Here is a 22737-nt window from a genome sequence, read left to right as displayed (position 1 = left end):
TGGTCATTTCAATGAATGTATACATTGATTCTTAAATAAAACACTTTTAATGCTTCATGAGCTCAGTAAAACCGCCTTTTCCTATCACATCCCACAATATATGGTTGTTTTACTCCATTGTTTGTAACAATGTCTTTGTAAAAGAACAATGTATAGCTTCCAAATATGCTTCTAAAACGACCATATTTATCTCCTGGATCGTTAGTCCTTGCATCAATATAGCTCATTACATTTCTCCAGCCCCATCCCTCAGCTTTATAGCGCAACCAAGTGGTGGGGCATCCGTTGTCCTGAAAAACGAATTACGGATTGTGGCTTGAATTTGGTTTTCCAGATCGCTCATTTCCTGTCCAAAGCTTGGGGATGAAGGGGAAAACAGGATGCAGGGGTAATGTGTTGCATCTGAACCACTGAAAACCTGAAGGAATACCTAACAGTGTTTGGGAAGAGGGGGTGTGTGAAAAAAGAAATGCCTCTTGACTCTCAGGAGTCAGACTGTTGATCTGAAAAGTGGCATAGATCAAAAAAGTCAAGCATTTTTTTTGCCTGGCTTGCTATGAGTAAGGCATGTTCACGGGCCCAAGGAGTTCCTGAACCATGGAGGAAGCCCTTCATGCACACACACACACACACACACACACACACACACACACACACACACACACACACACACACACACACACACACACACACACACACCACACACACACACACCACATCCACCCACGGCAGCCAATACGGTGGAGGATGTCTTGGTCACTCCTTCTCTGCATGTGGCCGTCTAAGGAAAGCTTAAATCATCTCCAGCCCTGTTCCCCCCCTTAGTCAGCCTCCCGTCCTCCCCAGGCTGCCACACACACAGCAGCTGTTCCCTGCCTCACTATGACAGCCTAGCCTCACCTCTGTCTCTACAAACACACACACATTCCAGGCAACAGCACAGGAGGAGCACCACTCTGTCCGATAGGGATCAGTCATTCCAGAGAAACAGGTCTGAGAGCAGTGAGAGGAAAGAATGGGGCTGTGGACGATGCTGATCGTGGCTTCGCAGCTGATCTTAAACCTGTGCTCAGACGGAGCCCAGGGATCAGGTGAGTGTAGCTGAGATTTGTTTCTTTATTATTACTGAATGTGATGCTAATGTGATCTTGATGTGGCCAGTAAAGTCTATTGAAACAATGCAATTGCACAACAAAGTACTTTGAAGTTATTGCTTTTATATTTACATTGCAGTCATTTAGCAGACGCTCTTATCCAGAACGACTTACAGTTAGTGCTTCCATCTTAAGATAGCTAGGTGAGACAATCGCATATCACAGTCATAAGCAAGTACATTTTTCCTCAATAAAGTAGCTATCAGCAAAGTAAAGCAAGACAAGGGTGAGTGTTAGTGCAAAGAAAGGCAAGAGTGATATTTCATTTTCGTCTTTGGGAAGGGGGGGGTGCTGTTGGATTAAAAAGGTAATTGAAGAGGCAATTACAGGATACTACAGCTAAAAGTTTTGATTTGACAATTTGATGGTAGTCAGAGACAGACAGTTTAATTTGACATACAGAGAGACTGTGATGTCATCTTCAAATGACTCTATCAGTGTAATAAAGCTCTCAGCACTATCCCACAGGATTCCAATAGAGGACCATGAAGCTCTGAGGTAATGATTGATCAAACAGACACTGTGATTGAGAATAGAACGTTCATTCCTTCTCCATCCAATATACACAAAGGGCTACACATGGCATTTTATACTCTGTTGTGATCAATATTCCTCTATAGCATTTGTGGTGAGAAGATTGAAAATACATCGGTCAGAAGGGTGCTGGGTACTGATGACTGAGGTGTGACTGTGTGTGTGTGTGTGTGTGTGTGGGGGGTCTGCAGTCTGGCTCTGATTTAAACAAAGTCCCAACTTAATCACACACATGGGAGTAATCACTAATGGTCTGTATGCAATACTGGAGTCTGAGCATGCACGCACACATGCGCGCACACACACACACACACACACACACACACACACACACACACACACACACACAACAAACAAAGGGTTTTGAGATGCCATATACACTGAGGTACAACTGTTGACAACTTTGAGAGATATTCTTTTAAAATACTTTTGCAGCACAGTTGTCTCAGTTGATATGTAGTGAAACTTTTAGTCATTGGTCATTTATACAAATAGCAATTATTGGTAATGACTACATGGGATTTCACTTAATAATATCCTCTTAGATGTCAAGTCCCCTGTTTTGGGGACCTGTGTAGTTCTGGTACTCATTCCGACCAACATTTTTGCTTATATATTGATATGTGGCCAACATAGACCTACATGGCTTGCATTGCGTGATAGCCCTGATTCTCACTGACACAGGAGTATGTCTCTTCTGCCTGTGTGAAGCAGGATGGGAAATCTGACACCAATTGAAGCTGGGATGTCCCTCCTACCATTTAATTCGCTCGTCCGACTGTCCATCAACTCCTGGCTGAACCCTATGTCACAGTCACTAACATATGCCTAGAATTCTTACATCGTAATAAAACAGGAGAGAGTTTTTTTGTTGTTGCTGTAGCACATTCAGTGATTGATTTATAGCCAGTAATGTAAACTAACTAACTCATAGATTTTAAACAAAACCCACTTTCTGTTTGTCATAGATGGTCAATATTAATATGAGATGAAAGACGAGTTCCTAACAAGTTCAGGAAACTACAGCTATGTGAGACATTCACAGCGATGGGGGCAGATGTTTGATCAATAGAGACATTTAGAAAATATGCACATTTTCTCTAAGACTAAATATACAAATATGTACACTACATGACCAAAAATATGTGGACAAATGCTTGTCGGACATCTCATTCCAAAATCATGGGCATTAATATGGAGTTTGTACCCCCTTTGCTGCTATAACAACCTCCACTATTCTGGGAAGGCTTTCCACTAGTCGTTTTAACATTGCTGCGGGACTTGTTTCCATTCAGCCACAAGAGCATTAGTGAGGTCGAGCACTGATGTTAGGCGATTAGGCCTGACTCGCAATCGGCGTTCCAATTAATCCCAAAGGTGTTCAATGGGGTTGAGGTCAGGGCTCTGTGCAGGCCAGTCAAGTTCTTCCACACCAATCTCAACAAACCATTTCTGTATGGACCTTGTTTTGTGCTAGGCCTTCCCCAAACTGTTGCCACAAAGTTGGAAGCACATAATCATCTAGAATGTCATTGTATGCTGTAGCGTTAAGATTTCCCTTCACTGGAACTTCACTGGAACTAAGAGGCCTAGCCCGAACCATGAAAACATTATTCCTCTCCCACCAAACTTTACAGTTAGCACTATGCATTCGGGGAGGTAGCGTTCTACTGGCATCTGCCAAACCCAGATTAGTCCGTCGGAATACAAGATGGTGAAGCGTGATTCAACACTCCAGAGAACGCGTTTCCACTGCTCCAGAGTCGATGGCATGGCATTGCACATGGTGATCTTAGGCTTGTGTGCGGCTGCTCGGCCATGGAAACCCATTTAATGAAGCTCCTAACGAAGTTATTGTGCTGATGTTGCTTCCAGAGCCAGTTTGAAACTCGGTAGTGAGTGTTGCAACCGAGGACAGATGATTTTTCTGCACTACTTGCATCAGCATTCGATGGTCACGTTCTGTAAGCTTGTGTGGCCTACCACTTAGAGGCTGAGACGTTGTTGCTCCTAGACGTGTGACAAACTATGTGGTAGTGATACTTTATGTGTGGGCTGTTGTGGTTTATTTTATGGTTAAGATTTGGATTTAGGTGGATTTGAAGGACATGGTTTTGTGTAGCTTGATGGATCTTGAGAGGACAAGTGGTGGCTGTGTGGATGAAAGCTGATCCTTTCTCATGGAGATCCTGACCCACACATGGCCCTGAGTCTAAAACACAGATGGGAGCAAGTGTGTGTGCATAGTGCGTCTAAACAGATGGATGAGAATAGAATAAGAGTAGGTTTGTTCAAATTGTTTTGCTGGTGCACCCCCAGTCCCAGTTTGCAGGCCAAGTCACGTTGAGGCCAAGTCACGATGTTTGCCTAACCTCCCTCCACAGGCGAGCGGGACAATAGCGAAGCTGAAGTGAAGCTGAAGTCTTTCACAAACCAGGTCTGTCTGTGCTTATAAAGGTGAAATTGAGCGCAGGAAACGGCATGAAAAGGAAGCCTGTTATCGTGGCTCGAGTTACGTTTAACCACACGCCTTTAAAAGCCCCGTGCTGCTCCCCGATGAACTGGAACAGACTGAGACCAGGCAGTTGGAACCGGAGTAAAGACTGTGGGCAAGAGAAAAGAACAAAGATGTCTGAAGCTGAATACACACACACAATATCTTGTCTGAGGATCACACTCTGCAATCTTGGCTGAGAATAGGGGGGAGGGGGGGGGTATGAGGGCAATTTTCTGGAAACATTTGGGAGCAATTTGTTGCCCTCACGATAGTGTGCCTTAAAGACAGCTGCTAGGGCACTTGTGTATTCATGTAGGGTCTCAGACTGGTAGGAAGGGATTCAAGGCACATGCTCCTGAGGCCTGCTGTGTCCTGGAGTGACTTTATTCAACTAGAATTGTAACCGTGGGCTTACCTCTTCACTGGCTTCTACATTCCACTCCCTGTGCATTGAGTACAGTGCAGTTTATCCATATTTATCTAACTTATCCTGGGCTTGATCTTCCAGCCAATTCTAGTCTATGTAAAGTATCCCTTCTGTACATCTAAACTTCTAGCTCAAGAATAACCAAAATACCATACATTCTGATAAAAGTACAAATGTTTTACCCAAAACTCATCAACCAACCTACTCTCTCTTGACCACCAGTATCTTCTCAGCCAGGGGCGGACTGGCCATTTCGCATTTCAGGCAAATGTCAAATTGTCAGGTTCATTTTTAACTTGGATTTTTGTGCAAAATGATTATCATCTGGCAAAAAAATGGGGTCCAGATGGGAAAAAAATGGGCAGGTGTGGAGGCCTCAAGTAAAAAACTTGGCTGGTGTGTTGAAAATGCCAGGGTTGATTCCTGGTCCCAGTCTGCCCTTGTTCTCAGCAATCATCAGCATCATTTTCTGTCACATCTGACTCAACTAGCCTACAGATGTAGGATCTGAATTTGAGCCAGTTTGCTACAGCAGGAAAATGAAGCCCCTGGGTCCTGGCCCGTAGGGGGCCCAAGAGGCAAAATAAACAAAGGAAATACATCCAGTATACAGTATATTATATATACAGTATATATTGTATATGTATTATACAGTTGAAGTCGGAAGTTTACATAAAACTTAGCCAAGTACATTTTTAAACTCAGTTTTTCACAATTCCTGACATTTAATCCTAGTTAAAATTCCCTGTTTTAGGTCAGTTAGGATCACCAATTTATTTTAAGAATGTGAAATGTCAGAATAATAGTAGAGACGTGTCACGTTCTGACCTTTATTTCCTTTGTTTTGTTTTGTCATTATTTAGTATGGTCAGGGTGTGAGTTGGGGTGGGCAGCCTATGTTTGTTTTTCTATGATTTGGGTATTTCTATGTTTCGGCCTAGTATGGTTCTCAATCAGAGGCAGGTGTCATTAGTTGTCTCTGATTGAGAATCATACTTAGGTAGCCTGGGTTTCACTGTGTGTTTGTGGGTGATTGTTCCTGTCTCTGTGTTTGCACCAGATAGGACTGTTTAGGTTTTCACACATTTTTTGTTAGTTTGTTCATGTGAAGTGATTTATTAAAACATGAATCAAAATAACCACCCTGCGCTTTGGTCCGCCTCTCCGTCAATGGAAGAAATCCCTTACAGAATCACCCACCACAACAGGACCAAGCGGCGTGAATGAAAGGCAGCAGGAGCAGCGCGAGGAGTACTGGACATGGGAGGACGAATTAGACGGAAGAGGACCCTGGGCTCAGCCAGGAGAATATCGCCGCCCCAAAGAAGAACTGGAGGCGGCGAAAGCGGAGAGGCGCTGGTATGAGGAGGCAGCACGCGACGCGGATAGAAGCCTGAGAGTCAGCCCCAAAAATGTATTGGGGGGGGGGGCTCACAGGGAGTATGGCTATGCCAGGTAGGAGACCTGCGCAATCTTCCTGTGCTTACCGGGGGGCTGGAGAGACTGGGCAGGCACCGTGTTACGCTGTGAAGCGCACGGTGTCCCCAGTGCGGGTGCATAGCCCGGTGCGGTACATTCCAGCTCCGCTATCGGCCGGGCTAGAGTGAGCGTCGAGCCAAGTGCCATGAAGCCGGTTCTACGCATCTGGTCCCCAGTGCGTCTCCTTGGGCCGGCTTACATGGCACCAGCCTTGCGCACGGTGTCCCCGGTTCGCCTGCATAGGCCAGTGCGGGCTATTCCACCTCGCCGCACTGGCAGGGTGACCGGGACCATTCAACCGGGTAAGGTTGGTCAGGCTCGGTGCTCAAGAGCTCCAGTGCGCCTACACGGTCCGGTCTATCCGTCACCACCTCCACGCACCAGCCCTCCGGTGGCAGCCCCCCGCACCAGGCTGTCTCTCCGGCTCATCCTTACAGGGGCTCCCGCCTTTCCAGCGCTGCCGGAGCCTTCCTCCTCTCCAGAGCTGCCGGAGTCTCCCGCCTGTCCAGAGCTTCCGCCCCTCTGTCCAGAGCTTCCGCCCCTCTGTCCAGAGCTTCCGCCCCTCTGTCCAGAGCTTCCGCCCCTCTGTCCAGTGGGGTCATTGAGAAGGGTGGCCATGGTTAGAAAGCCACGAAGGCGGACAATAAGGCGGACTAAGACAATGGTGAAGTGGGGTCCGCTTCCCGCGCCAGAGCCGCCACCGCGGACAGACACCCACCCAGACCCTCCCCTATAGGTTAAGGTTTTGCGGCCGGACTCCGCACCTTTGGGAGGGGGGGGGTACTGTCACGTTCTGACCTTTATTTCCTTTGTTTTGTCATTATTTAGTATGGTCAGGGCGTGAGTTGGAGTGGGGCAGTCTATGTTTGTTTTTCTATGATTTGGGTATTTCTATGTTTTGGCCTAGTATGGTTCTCAATCAGAGGCAGGTTGTCTCTGATTGAGTTGTCTCTGACAGGTTGTCTCTGAGTTAGTTGTCTCTGATTGAGAATCATACTTAGGTAGCCTGGGTTTCACTGTGTGTTTGTGGGTGATTGTTCCTGTCTCTGTGTTTGCGCCAGATAGGACTGTTTAGGTTTTCACACGTTTCTTGTTTTTGTTAGTTTGTTCAGGTGAAGTGATTTATTAAAACATGAATCAAAATAACCACGCTGCGCTTTGGTCCGCCTCTCCGTCAATGGAAGAAATCCCTTACAAGACAATTATTTATTTCAGCTTTTATTTCTTTCACCACATTCCCAGTGTGTCAGAATTTCACATACAATCAATTAGTATTTGGTAGCATTACCTTTAAATTGTTTAACTTGTGTCAAACGTCTTGGGTAGCCTTCCACAAGCTTCCCATTAATTTGGGTGAATTTTGGCCCATTCCTGCTGACAGAGCTGGTGTAACTGTGTCAGGTTTGTAGGCCTCCTTGCTCGCACACGCTTTTTCCGTTCTGCCCACACATTGTCTATAGGATTGTGGTCAGGGCTTTGTGATGGCCACTCCAATACCTTGACTTTGTTTTCCTTAAGCCATTTTGGCACAACTTTGGAAGTATGCTTGGGGTCAATGTCCATTTGGAAGACTCATTTGCGACCAAGCTTTAAATAAACTTTTTAACTGATGTCTTGAGATGTTCCTTCAATATATCCTTATAATTGTCCTGCATCATGATGCCATCTATTTTGTGAAGTGCACCAGTGCCTTCTGCAGCAATGCACCCTGACAACATGATGCTGCCACCCCCGTGCTTCACGGTTGGGATGGTGTTCTTCGGCTTGCAAGCGTCCCCCTTTTTCCTCCAAACATAACGATGGTCATTATGGCCAAACCATTCTATTTTTGTTTCATCATACCAGAGGACATTTCTCCAAAAAGTACGATCTTTGTCCCCATGTGCAGTTGCAAACCGTAGTCTGGCTTTTTTATGATGGTTTTGGAGCAGTGGCTTCTTCCTTGCTGAGCGGCCTTTCAGGTTATGTCGATATAGGACTCGTTTTACTGTGGATATAGATATTTTCTACCTGTTTCCTCCAGCATCTTCACATGGTCCTTTGCTGTTGTTTTGGGATTGATTTGCACGTTTTTCATCTCTAGGAGACAGAACGCATCTCCTTCCTGAGCGGTGTGACGGCTGCCTGGTCCCATGGTGTTTATACTTGCATACTATTGTTTGGAAATTGCTCCAAGGATGAACCAGACTTGTGGAGGTCTACCATTTTTTTTCTGAGCTCTTGGCTGATTTCTTTTGATTTTCCATGATGTCAAGCAAAGGTCCACTTCCAATTGACTCAAATGATGTCAATTCGCCTATCAGAAGCTTCTAAAGCATGACATAATTTTCTGGAATTTTCCAAGGTGTTTAAAAACAGTCAACTTAGTGTATGTAAACTTCTGACCCACTGGACTTGTGATGAATTATAAGTGAAATAATCTGTCTGTAAATAATTGTTGGAAGAATTACTTGTGTCATGCACAAAGTAGATGTCCTAACTGACTTGCCAAATCTATAGTTTGTTTGTTAACAAGACATTTGTGGAGTGGTTAAAAAACAAGTTTTAATGACTCCAATCTAAGTGTATGTAAACTTCTGACTTCAACTGTATATTTTATTTTTTACTGCAACCGACAACCACAGGAGGACTCTGCTAATAATCAGATGGGTGGAGGAGAGGAGGTATGGGGCCCACATAGGTAACTGCGGGGCCCTGTCTTGGTTGGGTAACTGATGGCAGAGAGGAAAAACACTTACAGTGGGGCAAAAAAGTATTTAGTCAGCCACCAATTGTGCAAGTTCTCCCACTTAAAAAGATGAGAGAGGCCTGTCATTTTCATCATAGGTACACTTCAACTATGACAGACAAAACGAGAAAAAAAATCCAGAAAATCACATTGTAGAATGTTTAATTAATTAATTAGCACATTTTTTGAAGGGGTTGATAAGTTATTCGTTAGGGCAAATAAAGTATGACATTTTCAAGTGGAAATTCAAGTGGAAATTACATACTTTAGTTGCATTTTTAAACATTGAATACACTACAAATTTGCATTTCCTGGTGTGCATCAAATTACTATCCTACATCTCTACTCTCTCTTTACCACCAGTTTCTTCACAGCACATCAAAACCTCTAGCTCAGAAATCATCAGCATTCAGGAAAAAGTGAAGAAATGGATTCTGCTGCTGAGAAGGCAATTTAACATTTCCCACCAGCTACCCAAACTCACTGTGATGTTCCAGCCTAGTCTAGTCTATAAAGTATTGATGTGGACATTCCCCACGGTACATCCAAAACACCTTGCTCAATAACCATCCCATCCATCTATTTAGGTTTGTTTATTCTCGCTCTACTGAGCCACAGACAGTTTGAATAATTTGAATAATGAATATTCATCATTTCCTACCATGTGTGTAACTTTACTTTATTTTTTACCTCCGCAGTCTATGATCTCCTAAACTCCCCGGACTGTCTGCCAGACCTGCTGCAGGGCGGCCTGGTAGAGCAGGGGGTGAATGAGGCGTTCATCCTCACCACCTTTAAACTGCAGCCCAAGACTGGCACCACAGTGTTTGGTCTGTACAACCCCCGGGACAACAGCAAGTACTTTGAGTTCACCGTGCTGGGGAAACTCAACAGAGGTAATGGTTAGGAAGGAGAGGCTAGGGACTTAATGCCCAACTGAGGGGGTTTATCTACTTGTACACTGAAGATATAGAAGATAATGTTTTATTACACAACAGATATTATTGTTTTATTATCCAACAGCTATTGTTGTATTTTACTCATTATTAATTCAAAGACATCGAATTTGGCCATCAGTGCAGCCTCAAAGAATTAGGTGCACAATGGCTCAGAGGACAAGGGATGCATGATATACTGCACTTTTCTGTAAAATGTGGTATTGAAAAGTTCTCTCTCTTTCCATTTAATTTGTGTTTAAAAATCATTACTTTCGCCTTTCTTTTTCTGCATTATTCATGTATTCAATTCATTGACGCATTTGCTGTGATTCACTCTCCATCTCATGCAATTTTACACTTTATGGCCTTCTTCTTCTTGTCCCTTTCCCTCTCTAACCTCACCCCCTCTCCCCTCACTCCCAGCTGTGCTGCGTTACCTGAGGAGTGATCGGAGGATGAGCTCTGTGACCTTCAACAACATCCAACTGGCGGACGGTCAGCGCCACCGCCTCCTCTTCCACCTGAAGGGGATGCAGCAGGGCCCAGGGGCGGTGGAGCTGCACCTGGACTGCAGACTGGTGGAGACGGTCAGGGATCTCCCCTCCGTGTTTCAGGGCCTGCCTGCAGGCTACGGCGTGGTGGAGCTGAAGAGTATGCAGGGCAAAGCAGAGGTGATGTTATGGTATTTGTCTCAAATGGCAACCTATTGTACTCATCTCAATGAACATTATATAGTGCACTACGTTGGACCATTGTCAGGTTGGATGTTATTCAAATTAAGCACGTCATATGCGATGCAATCATTATTGTGCCCCACCAATGAAATTGGGAGGGGGACTATAGATCTGTCTCTGTCTGTTTCCACACAATATCTCAGACCGCACTGACCCATTTTGACAAACATTTTGCCATAGAGATCCAGCCTTTACATAATTAGACTGATTGGCACGATTTTGAGGAAACTTGGGTGAATGATGTATCTTGCCATAGAGATCTGGAATTTACTAAATTACACTGATTGGCCGAATGGGGGCGATCAATCATTTTCCCTTTGGGAACAATATGTTTACTGCTGTCTTGTTTACTCATAGAACCATAGATGTTTCTGTTACCCATCCCAAACCATAACCTTTGTGGCCGTTGTAATCAGGGACGTCATTTATTTACTCATATATCTTCCTTCCAAATTCAAATGACCCTACCAAGTGATCTTATTAACACTTTGTTCTAGCTAGCTATTTGTGTAGGTAGCTATCAAGTAAACTCAATGATAGCCTGGATGCAAGATGTTGCCAAATCCTTGTCTATCAAAAATGTAGCATTTGTCAAGCAATTTAGAGTTGGCTAAAGCAGGAACAAATCTGGCAACCAGAAAACAAACCTGTCCTCATCAAGCCCATCCATCAGCACGGACTCCAACTAATGGATCCCTGTTGTTGGACTTCTTCACAAACAGGATGAGCTGGAGGAATTGAAACTGGTGGTGGGAGACACGTTTGAGAACGTAGCCTCTCTACAAAACTGCCACCAACAAGGAGACTCGGTGCAGACTCTGGGTAAGAGTTTATGACAAATAAACAAACCAGCTCATTTTCCTGTGTTTTCCCTAAACTGTTAATTTAGTCTCTACTGTCTAGTTTAGAGTTCTAGTTTTTTGAGGAAAGGCCTTTTCTTGCACGTCACCCAACCACTTTTCATGAAAGCAGCTAAATAGTGATAGAATGCTCATATGTACACTACCGGTCAAACATTTTTGAAACATCTACTCATTCAAGGGTATTTCTTTATTTTTACTATTTTCTACATTGAAGAATAAAAGTGAAGACATCAAAACTATGAAATAACACATATGGAATCATGTAGTAACCAAAAAAGTGTTAAACAAATCAAAATATATTTTCTATTAGAGATTCTTCAAAGTAGCCACCCTTTGCCTTGATGACAGCTTTGCACAATCTTGGCATTCTCTCAACCAGCTTCATGAGGAATGCTTTTCCAACAGTCTTGAAGGAATTTCCACATATACTGAGCACTTACTGGCTACTTTTCCTTCACTCCGTGGTCCAACTCATCCCAAACCATCTCAATTGGGTTGAGGTCGGGTTATTGTGAAGGCCAGATCATCTGATGCAGCACTCCATCACTCTCCTTGGTCAAATAGCCCTTACACAGCCTGGAGCTGTGTTTTGAGTCATTGTCCTGTTGAAAAACAAATGATAGAAATCTGTCCTTTGGTCTGGAACTAATGGTCTAATATCCATTGCTCGTGTTTCTTGGCCCAAGTAAGTCTCTTCTTCTTATTGGTGTCCTTTAGTAGTGGTATCTTTGCAGCAATTAGACCATGAAGGCCTGATTCACAAAGTCTCCTCTGAACAGTTGATGTTGAGATGTGTCTGTTACTTGAACTCTGTTAAGCATTTATTTGGGATGCAATCTGAGGTGCAATTAAATCTAATGAACTTATCCTCTGCAGCAGAGGTAACCTGGGTCTTCCCAGTGGCGGTCCTCATGAGAGACAGTTTCATAATAGCGCTTGATTGTTTTTGCAACTGTACTTGAAACTTTAAAAGTTCTTGACATTTTCCAGATTGACTGACCTTGAATCCTGCTATAACGGGGTCGATATGACAACAGCCAGGGAAAGTGCAGGGCGCCAAATTCAAAACAACAGAAATCTCGTAATTAAAATTCCTCAAAGATAGAAGTATTTTACACCATTTTAAAGATAAACTTGTTGTTAATCCCACCACAGTGTCCGATTTCAAAAAGGATTTACGACGAAAGCACACCAAACGATTATGTTAGGTCTGCACCTAGTCACAGAAAAACACAGCCATTTTTCCAGCCAAAGAGAGGAGTCACAAAATGCAGAAATAGAGATAAAATGAATCACTAACCTTTGATGATCTTCATCAGATGACACTCATAGCACTTCATGTCACACAATACATGTATGTTGTGTTTGATAAAGTTCATATACAAAAATCTGAGTTTACATTGGCGCGTTATGGAATAGTAGTTCCAAAACATCCGGTGATTTTGCAGAGAGTCACATCAATTTACAGAAATTCTCATAATAAACATTGATAAAAGATACGACTATTATGCATGGAATTATAGATACACTTCTCCTTAATGCAACCGCTGTGTCAGATTTCAAAATAACTTTACCGAAAAAACACACCATGCAATAATCTGAGTACAGCGCTCAGACAATAAATCAAGCCATACAGATATCCGCCATGTTGTGGAGTCAACAGAAGTCAGAAATAACATTATAAATATTCACTTACCTTTGATGATCTTCATCAGAATGCACTCCCAGGAATCCCAGTTCCACAATAAATGTTTGATTTGTTCGATACAGTCCATTATTTATGTCCAAATACATCCTTTTTGTTTGCGCGTTTAGCTCAGTAATCCAAATTCAAGACGTGCAGGCCAGATGAAAAGTAAAAAAGTTCCATTACAGTCCGTAGAAACATGTCAAACGAAGTATAGAATCAATCTTTAGGATGTTTTTAACATAAATCTTCGATAATGTTTCAACCGGAGAATTCCTTTGTCTTCAGAAATGCAATGGAACGAGAGCTAACTCTCACGTGAACGCGAGGGACCAGCTCATGCTACTCTGCCATTCCCCCCTCCTTCACAGTAGAAGCATCAAACAAGGTTCTAAAGACTGTTGACATCTAGTGGAAGCCTTAGGAAGTGCAATTTGACCCCATAGACACCGTATATGCGATAGGCCAAAGAGTTGAAAAACTACAAACCTCAGATTTCCCACTTCCTGGTTGGATTTTTTCTCAGGTTTTTGCCTGCCATATGAGTTCTGTTATACTCACAGACATCATTCAAGCAGTTTTAGAAACTGTTTTCTATCCAAATCTACTAATAATATGCACATATTAGCAACTGGGCCTGAGTAGCAGGCAGTTTACTCTGGGCACCTTATTCATTATTATACTCAATACTGCCCCCAGCCATAAGAAGTTAAAGTAATGTTGGACTGTCATTTCTCTTTGCTTATTTGAGATGTTCTTACCATAATATGGACTTGGTATTTTACCAAATAGGGCTATCTTCTGTATACCAACTGATTGGCTCAAACGCATTTTAAGGAAAAAAATTCCACAAAATAACTTTTAACAAGGCAGACCTGTTAATTGAAATGAATTCCAGGCGACTACCTCGTGAAGCTGGTTGAGAGAATGCCAAGAGTGTGCAAAGCTGTCATCAAAGCAAAGGGTGGCTACTTTGAAGAATCTCAAATATAAAATATATTTTGATTTGTTTAACACATTTTTGGTTACTTCATGATACCATGTGTGTTATTTCATAGTTTTGCTGTCTTCACTATTATTCTACAATGTAGAAAATAGTCAAAATAAAGAAAAACCCTTGAATGAATAGGTGTCCAAACTTTTGACTGGCACTACATACATAGATATACTGTCTAAATCACCCTGTTACTGTACGTTGAGGGTAGCTCAAACAAGAATCCCAACTCAAGTGTTTTGGTATGACCCATGTTCTTCCCCCATTCTCCCTTTCTAGGGAGTTTTTCCTAGCCATCGTGCTTCTACACCTGCTTTGCTTGCTGTTTGGGGTTTTAGGCTAGGTTTCTGTACAGCACTTTGATATATCAGCTGATGTACGAAGGGCTATATAAATAAATTTGATTTGATTTGCAGGGGTCAACACAAAGCAACTCTCCAATCAAATGCTTGAGCTCACCCAGGTGATAAATGAGCTGAAAGATGTCCTTATTCAGCAGGTAACTATAATGGTCAAGCTCCTCTTGGAACTCTTAAACTACACCTCCTGACAAACTGAGTCCATTTACAAACATGCTACCTGGGGCGGCAGGTAGCCTAGTGGTTAGAGCGTTGGACTAGTAAAGGTTGCAAGATTGAATCCCCGAGCTGACAAGGTACAAGTCTGTCATTCTACCCCTGAACAAGGCAGTTAACCCACTGTTCCTAGGCCGTCATTGAAAATAAGAATTTGTTCTTAACTGGCTTGCCTAGTTAAATCAAGATACAATAAAAATGTTTCTGCTGCTTTCTAAAGGTCAAAGAGACATCTTTTCTCAGAAACACCATCTCTGAGTGCCAGGCTTGTGGTGAGAACATCCAATACCACCATTATATTACAAATTATTTATTCTGTATTATGTGTTCTGCATTCATGTCATATGTTGTTTATGGATTGGGCCAAGATTTTTTTCCTGACCATGAGACCTAACAAGGAAAATCCCTAGACCCCAGTTTTACTTGAAGCATGTTCGCTTATGACACATTCATAACTAATACATGAGAAGCCACTGGTATTGTGAAAATTAGTGTCATAAAAATATATTTCCTCTGGGTGTCTTTGAAGGACTGGGTGGAAGCGAGGTCATTGAGCCAAAGTGTGCCCCTGGTGTTTGTTTCCGTGACGACATGTGTATTGAGACAGAGGAGGGTGTTGAGTGTGGACCCTGTCCTGATGGATACACAGGGGATGGCTTCAGCTGTGATGATGTGAATGAGGTAGGGTGTGTGTGTCTGTGTGTTAACTGTGTGTATTTATGTGGTTGTAATCATTCTAAAATACTAACCAAGCATCTTCTACTGTCTCTCTCTCTCTCTCTCTCTCTCTCTCTAGTGTCAGTTTAACCCTTGCTTCGCCGGGGTAAAGTGTGTGAACACAGCTCCAGGGTTTCGCTGTGACGCATGTCCTCTGGGCTACACTGGTCTGGCTGTGGAGGGGGTGGGAGTGGTCTACGCACAGACAAACAAACAGGTCAGTCTACATCACCAAATGGAGTCAAGGTCTAATGAAAAAATGAAAAGGAAAAGCTACACTCCAGTAGCTCTAATAAAATCCTTTACTCACCAACGTTTCGACAGCAAGCTGTCGTCCTCCATTTCATCTTGGTAAATTCAAGAAGATGAATTGAAATGAAATCGACCCCCCACCCGGTGACATTGTTACTAGGATAACTAATCTTGTAACATCTTTTCAAGCTATATATCATAATTTGTATTTTTATGCTCATCTTTGGTTTTTTAACTCTATATCTCTTAGGTCTGTGACGACATTGATGAGTGCAAAGGACCCAACAATGGAGGGTGCACTGCTGACTCTCTCTGTCACAACTCTGCGGTAAGGACTGAGTGTCTGTCTGATAGCCCGGTGGTCACTACATCTTTTTGCTTCGGCCAACTCCTGACCTTCGCTATCACACAACAGAAACTACTTGAAGCACAAGCAGATCTGGGGACCGGGCTAGTATCTGGAATCCAAATAGAATATCGCTCCATTTTAAACAATAGGACAAGGGAACCATGTGTGTTAAAAGGATTCCAAGCTAAATATCTGACCCAAGTACAAGTACTACATGTATGATATGTTGTTCATTGCCTGTTACCCTGTATTATCCCTGTAGGGTTCATATGTCTGTGGGGGCTGTAAAACAGGCTACATAGGGGGCCAGGTGAAGGGCTGTAAGCCAGAGAGGAGCTGTGGTAACAGTCGGACCAACCCCTGTGATGTCAACGCCCAGTGTATCCAAGAAAGAGACGGCTCCATCACCTGTCAGGTGGGGTCCTATAGATCACAAACTAGCCTCCATTGACAGAACTCGCTTTCACTCACACACGCATGCACGCACACACACATAGAGACGCAGAATAACACACACACATACACACTCGTCACTCTATAAAACTAGGCCAACCTTTTACTGACTGCCTTACGCACACGCACACACACACACACACACACACACACACACACACACACACACACACATTGCCTCAAGTGTTTTCTCTTATTTTCCCTGTCAGTGTGGGATTGGCTGGGCTGGTAATGGCTACCTATGTGGGAAGGACACAGACATTGATGGATACCCTGATGAGAAACTCAAGTGCAAGGATATGGTCTGTAAAAAGGTAACCATGACAACTGAACAAATACAACTATCCTGGAATAAACAGCACGTGATCTCTCTTTCCGTGCCTCACCATCTCTCTCGCTTTTATCTCTCTCTCTCTTTCGCTCTTCCTGTATCACCATCTCTCCCTCTCCCCCTTTCTCACTCCCTCGTTCCCCCTCTCTCCCCTTTCCCCTCCCCCCAATCTTATTTTGACGTTGTGTCTGTTAAAGGGTTAACAGTGTGTCGAAATCAATCTGTTGGTTGTCAGGATAACTGCATGCGTGTTCCCAACTCTGGCCAAGAAGATGCTGACGAGGACGGACAAGGGGACGCTTGTGACGATGACGCTGATGGAGACGGTATTCTGAATGAACAGGTAGACACGCACACACACACACACACACACACAGTACAACTCCCTCCCTCAAACTCTCTGCTCCCCCTGTGCCCCTCTCCCATGCAGGATAACTGCAGGTTGAAGCCTAACGTGGACCAGAGGAATAGTGACAAGGACAACCACGGTGATGCCTGTGACAACTGTCGTACGGTGGAGAACCCCGATCAGAGGGACACTGACGGTGACAGGAAAGGAGACGCCTGTGATGATGACATGGATGGAGACGGTGCGTACACAACGACACATCCCTACCACCTAACTAGCGTCACAGTAGTCTGATACAACAGCCGTTTGACTAGAAAACACCAAAACACCAACCCTACCCTGATCCCATTACTAAACACACACAGTATGCCTTGGTCCTCCTCACGCTTTGATAAAGTACATGACTGGGTTTCTTTTTACAGACTCTGTCTACAGACCACTTGACCTTTATGCAATGATCACAGTACTGTTGCTTCCCTGAGATAAACGAGAAATGACACACCTAGGGCCTTCTGCACAAACACTTTACTCAGATGACAAATGCAACAGCGCCTGCCTGTGGCACAACTAGTGAACTATTAGAAACAGAATATCAACGTAAAGAGCATCAACCCCGTGCAGTTTGCTTTTAAATAATAATGCATTGATTCAACATCAGTGAGTAAGCCTTCAAATCACATAAATCACGCTTTATGATTTTTCTCATGGGCCATACTTACACTTTCACAGATGTTCTTGAAATATCTAGAACAGCTATCCCTGGTGTGCATACATCACAAAGCAGTAATCCTGAAAGAGACTACTTTACTTAAGCACTGTCATGTATTTCCCTAACACGTCTGCAGAGTGGTGGGATACTATTGGTCAGATAACTTTACAATCTCAAACTCTGTAATTTAATTGGTCTCCAGGCTTGAAGAACTTCCTGGATAACTGCCAGATGGTGGTGAACCGGGACCAGTTGGACCGGGATGGAGACGGAGTGGGAGACGCCTGTGACAGCTGCCCCGATATTCCTAATCCTAACCAGGTCAGACTGCCTCCACAGGCCTCCATTGAAGGTTCTGAGACCTGTTCAGTTTACAGATATATACTGGAATATGGAGCGACTGAGATGTCGTCTCCTGTGAGAGGTCAAAAAGTGTTTTAACAAATCTGTGCTCTGATTTCAGTCCGACATCGATGATGACCTGGTTGGGGATTCTTGTGACACAAACCAAGACAGGTAAAAGAAAACATATTTTAAAGTATCTGACATTAGAAAAAGTATTCTCTTAAAATATCCACTTCATGATTTAATTGATTTAGTCAATGCATGATTCCAGTAGTCAATTCATCCCTTTATTTTTATGAATATTCAACTACAGTATATATACTTAACAAAAATACTGTGTTGTGTGACAAAACTGCACATTTTAGAGTGGCCTTTTATTGTCCCCAGCACAAGGTGCACCTGTGTAGTGATCATGTTGTTTAATCAGCTTCTTGATATGCTACACCTGTCAGGTGTATTGATTATCTTGGCAAAGGAGAAATGCTCACTAACAGGGATGCCCAAAAATGGTTTACAAAATTTGTGAGAAGACCTATCTTTTCTGTCCCTTCTCCTTTTGTGTTACCTGCCTGGTCTGTAGTGATGGTGACGGTCACCAGGACACCAAGGACAACTGTCCCAACGTGATCAACAGCTCCCAGCTGGACACAGACAAAGACGGCCTGGGGGATGAGTGTGACGATGACGATGACAACGACAGCATCCCTGACTTCCTGCCACCAGGACCCGACAACTGTAGACTGGTGCCCAACCCCGACCAGCTGGATGAGAACAGTCAGTAGTAATCTGTCTTTCACACTTTTTAAATTTACATTACTGCTGTGACCAAATTGCCCAGCAATGGGAAATAACACTTTTCTAAATCCGAATCTGAATGATTGAGTTATCACCTAAAAGCTATAGTCTAGTGTTTCAGTCAGTTTGGTCTTCGACCAACCCTTTTCAGTGTAAGTTTGTGTGCTGCCAAATGTGCTGTAAATGGTGTGACAACAATAGGAGACTTGACTACACACACAGTATGAGTATACGCATTTTTTAACTGAAGGTAAAACTTGAGGAAGTGAAGTGCCCATGGACTGACAAGGTTTTCCATCACATTCAGCTTTGACACCTGCAAAAGAACTGTAGCTTCACTGATCTAATACTGTCCTTCAAACAACATATACTCAGTCAACATTTATCTTCAACCAATCAACCAACCAACCAACAAACCTTAAACTCTCTGCTTTACTAGTGTATTGCCTATGCTTAGAACCTTATTGGCCATCATTTCTAAGCTTTTGTGTATTCTCTCCTCCCAGATGACGGTGTTGGGGATGTGTGTGAGTCAGACTTTGACCAGGACAAGGTGATTGACAGAATAGACAACTGTCCAGAGAACGCTGAGGTCACTCTGACAGACTTCAGAGCCTATCAGACGGTGGTGCTGGACCCCGAGGGTGACGCCCAGATTGACCCCAACTGGGTTGTCCTCAATCAGGTGTGATGGCCATTTACAGGACTACCGGAAATAATAAGCTAAATATGTTCAAATGCTTTGAATTTGACAACAGGACTGACATTTTATCTCTCAAACAGGGAATGGAGATTGTGCAGACCATGAACAGTGACCCTGGACTGGCTGTGGGTAAGAAAGACTTCCAAATCATTATCAAGTATCATATATATCGTATTGTATCAACTCGTATTCTATTTCGTCGTAACCGCTTTGTTTTGTTCCCTAGGTTACACTGCGTTCAGTGGGGTGGACTTTGAGGGGACGTTCCATGTAAACACAGTTACGGACGATGACTACGCAGGCTTCATCTTTGGTTACCAGGACTCCTCCTCCTTCTACGTGGTCATGTGGAAACAGACTGAGCAGACCTACTGGCAGGCCACACCTTTCAGAGCAGTGGCCGAGCCTGGCATCCAGCTCAAGGTGTGTGTGTGTATGTGTGTATGTGCCTTGAATTGTACAATGAAATCTGTCTTTTTATTTTTGTATTTACTACTTCTTACCTTCTCCCTCGCTATCTCCCAGGCTGTGAAGTCTAAGTCGGGTCCAGGTGAACACCTGAGGAACTCCCTTTGGCACACAGGGGACACCAACGACCAGGTGCGTCTGTTGTGGAAGGACCCCAGGAATGTGGGCTGGAAGGACAAGGTTTCCTACCGCTGGTACCTGCAGCACCGGCCCCAGGTTGGATACATCAGGTGAGACAGCTGATATGATGCACACAGGATGGCTTCTGAGAGTGAGTTGAGTGAGTGAGTGAGTGAGCGAGTGAGAGAGTCAGATGTGATCTCTCCATCTAATACTCTAGTTTTCTAACAAGAATGACTGTCTCTTGGGTTTTTGGACAGGGCCCGTTTCTATGAAGGTACAGAACTGGTGGCTGACTCTGGTGTGACCATTGACACCACCATGAGAGGAGGGCGACTGGGCGTTTTCTGTTTCTCTCAGGAAAACATAATCTGGTCCAACCTAAAGTATCGCTGCAATGGTAAGTAAAGAGGCTAGTTGAAACTGGCCATTTGAGATGCTCTTTATTCTTTACTGAGATTATTTGTACATTTATGACAATATTCAAGCTATTTGTTTTTAACTCAAATTTGTCACATTGGCATCCTTGATTTAACTGACCCTCAGTAGAAATTGACCCTGACCCTTAACCTCTGACCTCTAACCTCTAAAGACACCATCCCTGAGGACTTCCAGTTCAGCACGCAGCACGGCGTCAACGACAGTCTCTAATCCTACAGAGTCTGAAAGAAAGACCGTTTCTCCACGTGTTTGGAATTTTTGTGGTGTGTGTGTGTACACAGTGGCAATACTGTATGTACTGTATGTTTTCTGTTTATGTCCATGCCACCTCCCCTCAAATTTTTAAAAATCTTCCTGAGTATTAAAATCAGTGTCCTCGGTGCTCTGAATGAGGACTACTAGAGTAAAATAAAATGATATTTATCATTACATTTCATGCATATTACAATTCAAACTCTAGATTTTCTTTATTCTTTGAGCTCATTTTGCGTTATCATCCACATACACAATCATCAGCCATTGATATAAGCTTCCTTCTCTGTCAGAGCAGCATTTATTCCCAGTGTGATATACCAGCCCCACACTCTGCACAATGTATTACCACGACATGGACATGAAAGGGAACACAAGAGAGGAGTCAAACCATGGTGACTTGGCCATGCCTGAGCATAGTCCATTTTCTTGTACCCTGGTCCCAGATCTGTTTGTGCTATCTTGCAATTTTGGAAAGACAACACAAACAGATCTGGGACCAGGCTAACTGTCTTGTAACTCTGACCCTCAACCCTCACCCGAGGCCTAGTCTTAACCAAGAGTTTGGTTATCATTGCTTATCACGGCTCCTTGACGCAACTCTCTGGAGACCAATGGAAAGCGATGCTTTACATATTTAAATGATTCACAAATCAAATCTACTCCTTTGTCTGGTTTCACTCTTAGACATAGGTGTTTATATGTTTGAAATGCATGTTGATTATTTTCTAAATTGTAAGGTTATCGAGAAGAGAATTCCACATTTTAAAAAATTAAGAGACATTGCATCATTTTTTGTCTTGCCTTATTGTAAGAACAGATTCCATTTGTTTCTCAAGAATTTCATCAGCCAATCTCACAGTTCATGTGGTCAAATTGTAAATTTATAGAAGTGAGGAAACAAGACTATTGACCTGTTAACCTATTATTATTGGGGGCGACCATGTGACACGGGCATACATAAAGTCTGCTTATATATATATTTTTTTGAACTAGAGGGCTTAACCCTCACGCTACCGACTGGGGTCATTTTGATTAAAGAGCAGTAAAATAACAATAGCAAGGCTATATACAGGGGGTACCGGTACAGAGTCAATGTGCGGGGGCACCGGTTAGTCGAGGATATAAATACTTGATCAAACTGCAATACAGAACTCAGATACACTCTGAATCTACACACAGCTGTATTGGGGTGTATTCTCCAAAAAGTAGTTATCCATCTAGAACCAAAAAGGGTTCTTCGGCTGTCTTCACAGGAGAAATGCGGAGAAATGCTCACTAACAGGGATGCCCAAAAATTGGGTGGAGAGGGTGGAGGGGGAGCTATTGGATTGATCTTGGATTGATCTTGACCTGATAGACACCTGCGGAGATTGAGCACCTTATGTACTTGCTTATGGTTAAAACTAGGCATGACCATGTACAAAATCTAAATTAACCTAGATATATGCTTCGTTTCTGTAAAAACAGCTCATAAAAGTATGTCAGTTGTATGAATACTTTGTAGAACTGTAATACAACTGTAATACAGTAACAGCTACCCTCTAAATGTACACATTGTGCTGTATCGTGTGTATTCTCCAATCAAATAGTTATTATACTGAAAATTGTATATGATATAATATCCTCCAAGACATTATATGTGCAATTTGTTATGATACTGTATTTTGGGTGCTATACCATTGGTTTGAAGTGATTTAGAGGATAAGGGCATGATTTTTGAAGCAGCTCCAATTGTTTCACTAGCAGCAATGATAACGCTGTCTCTGGGATAAGTAAATAAAGTAAATTAATCCATATTTTGGTCAATGTCTCTCAGGATCACTTGGCATTCATCTTTACC

The 22737-nt window shown here is 43.2% G+C and overlaps 1 protein-coding gene across 1 annotated transcript; it reads left to right on the top strand.

Annotated features, from left to right (window-relative positions):
* Positions 1-806: 806 nt before the first annotated feature.
* Positions 807-22693, top strand: LOC112246248 (thrombospondin-4-B-like). The gene is made up of 22 exons (XM_024414549.2): positions 807-1091; positions 9518-9715; positions 10181-10428; positions 11214-11313; positions 14452-14534; positions 14831-14882; positions 15140-15291; positions 15407-15544; positions 15830-15907; positions 16191-16343; positions 16591-16695; positions 16948-17055; positions 17143-17302; positions 17973-18091; positions 18234-18286; positions 18696-18889; positions 19417-19595; positions 19694-19742; positions 19840-20036; positions 20139-20311; positions 20462-20601; positions 20794-22693. Exons 1-22 carry the CDS (start codon positions 1016-1018, stop codon positions 20850-20852), a joined length of 2814 nt encoding a protein of 937 aa, XP_024270317.1. The 5' UTR covers positions 807-1015; the 3' UTR covers positions 20853-22693.
* The last annotated feature ends 44 nt before the right edge of the window (positions 22694-22737 follow it).

The sequence above is a fragment of the Oncorhynchus tshawytscha genome, linkage group LG20 (genome assembly GCF_018296145.1).
Source record: "Oncorhynchus tshawytscha isolate Ot180627B linkage group LG20, Otsh_v2.0, whole genome shotgun sequence".
NCBI classification, from domain to species: Eukaryota; Metazoa; Chordata; class Actinopteri; order Salmoniformes; family Salmonidae; genus Oncorhynchus; species Oncorhynchus tshawytscha.
This window is presented reverse-complemented; position numbering and strand designations above follow the sequence as displayed.

Excerpts from the sequence above, each read along its gene's own strand:
- LOC112246248 (XM_024414549.2), top strand. The coding sequence starts at position 1,016 with ATGGGGCTGTGGACGATGCTGATCGTGGCTTCGCAGCTGATCTTAAAC. Across the intron at positions 9,716-10,180 it reads GCTGGGGAAACTCAACAGAG|CTGTGCTGCGTTACCTGAGG; the intron begins GTAATGGTTAGG and ends CCTCACTCCCAG. Across the intron at positions 18,890-19,416 it reads CGACCAGCTGGATGAGAACA|ATGACGGTGTTGGGGATGTG; the intron begins GTCAGTAGTAAT and ends CTCTCCTCCCAG.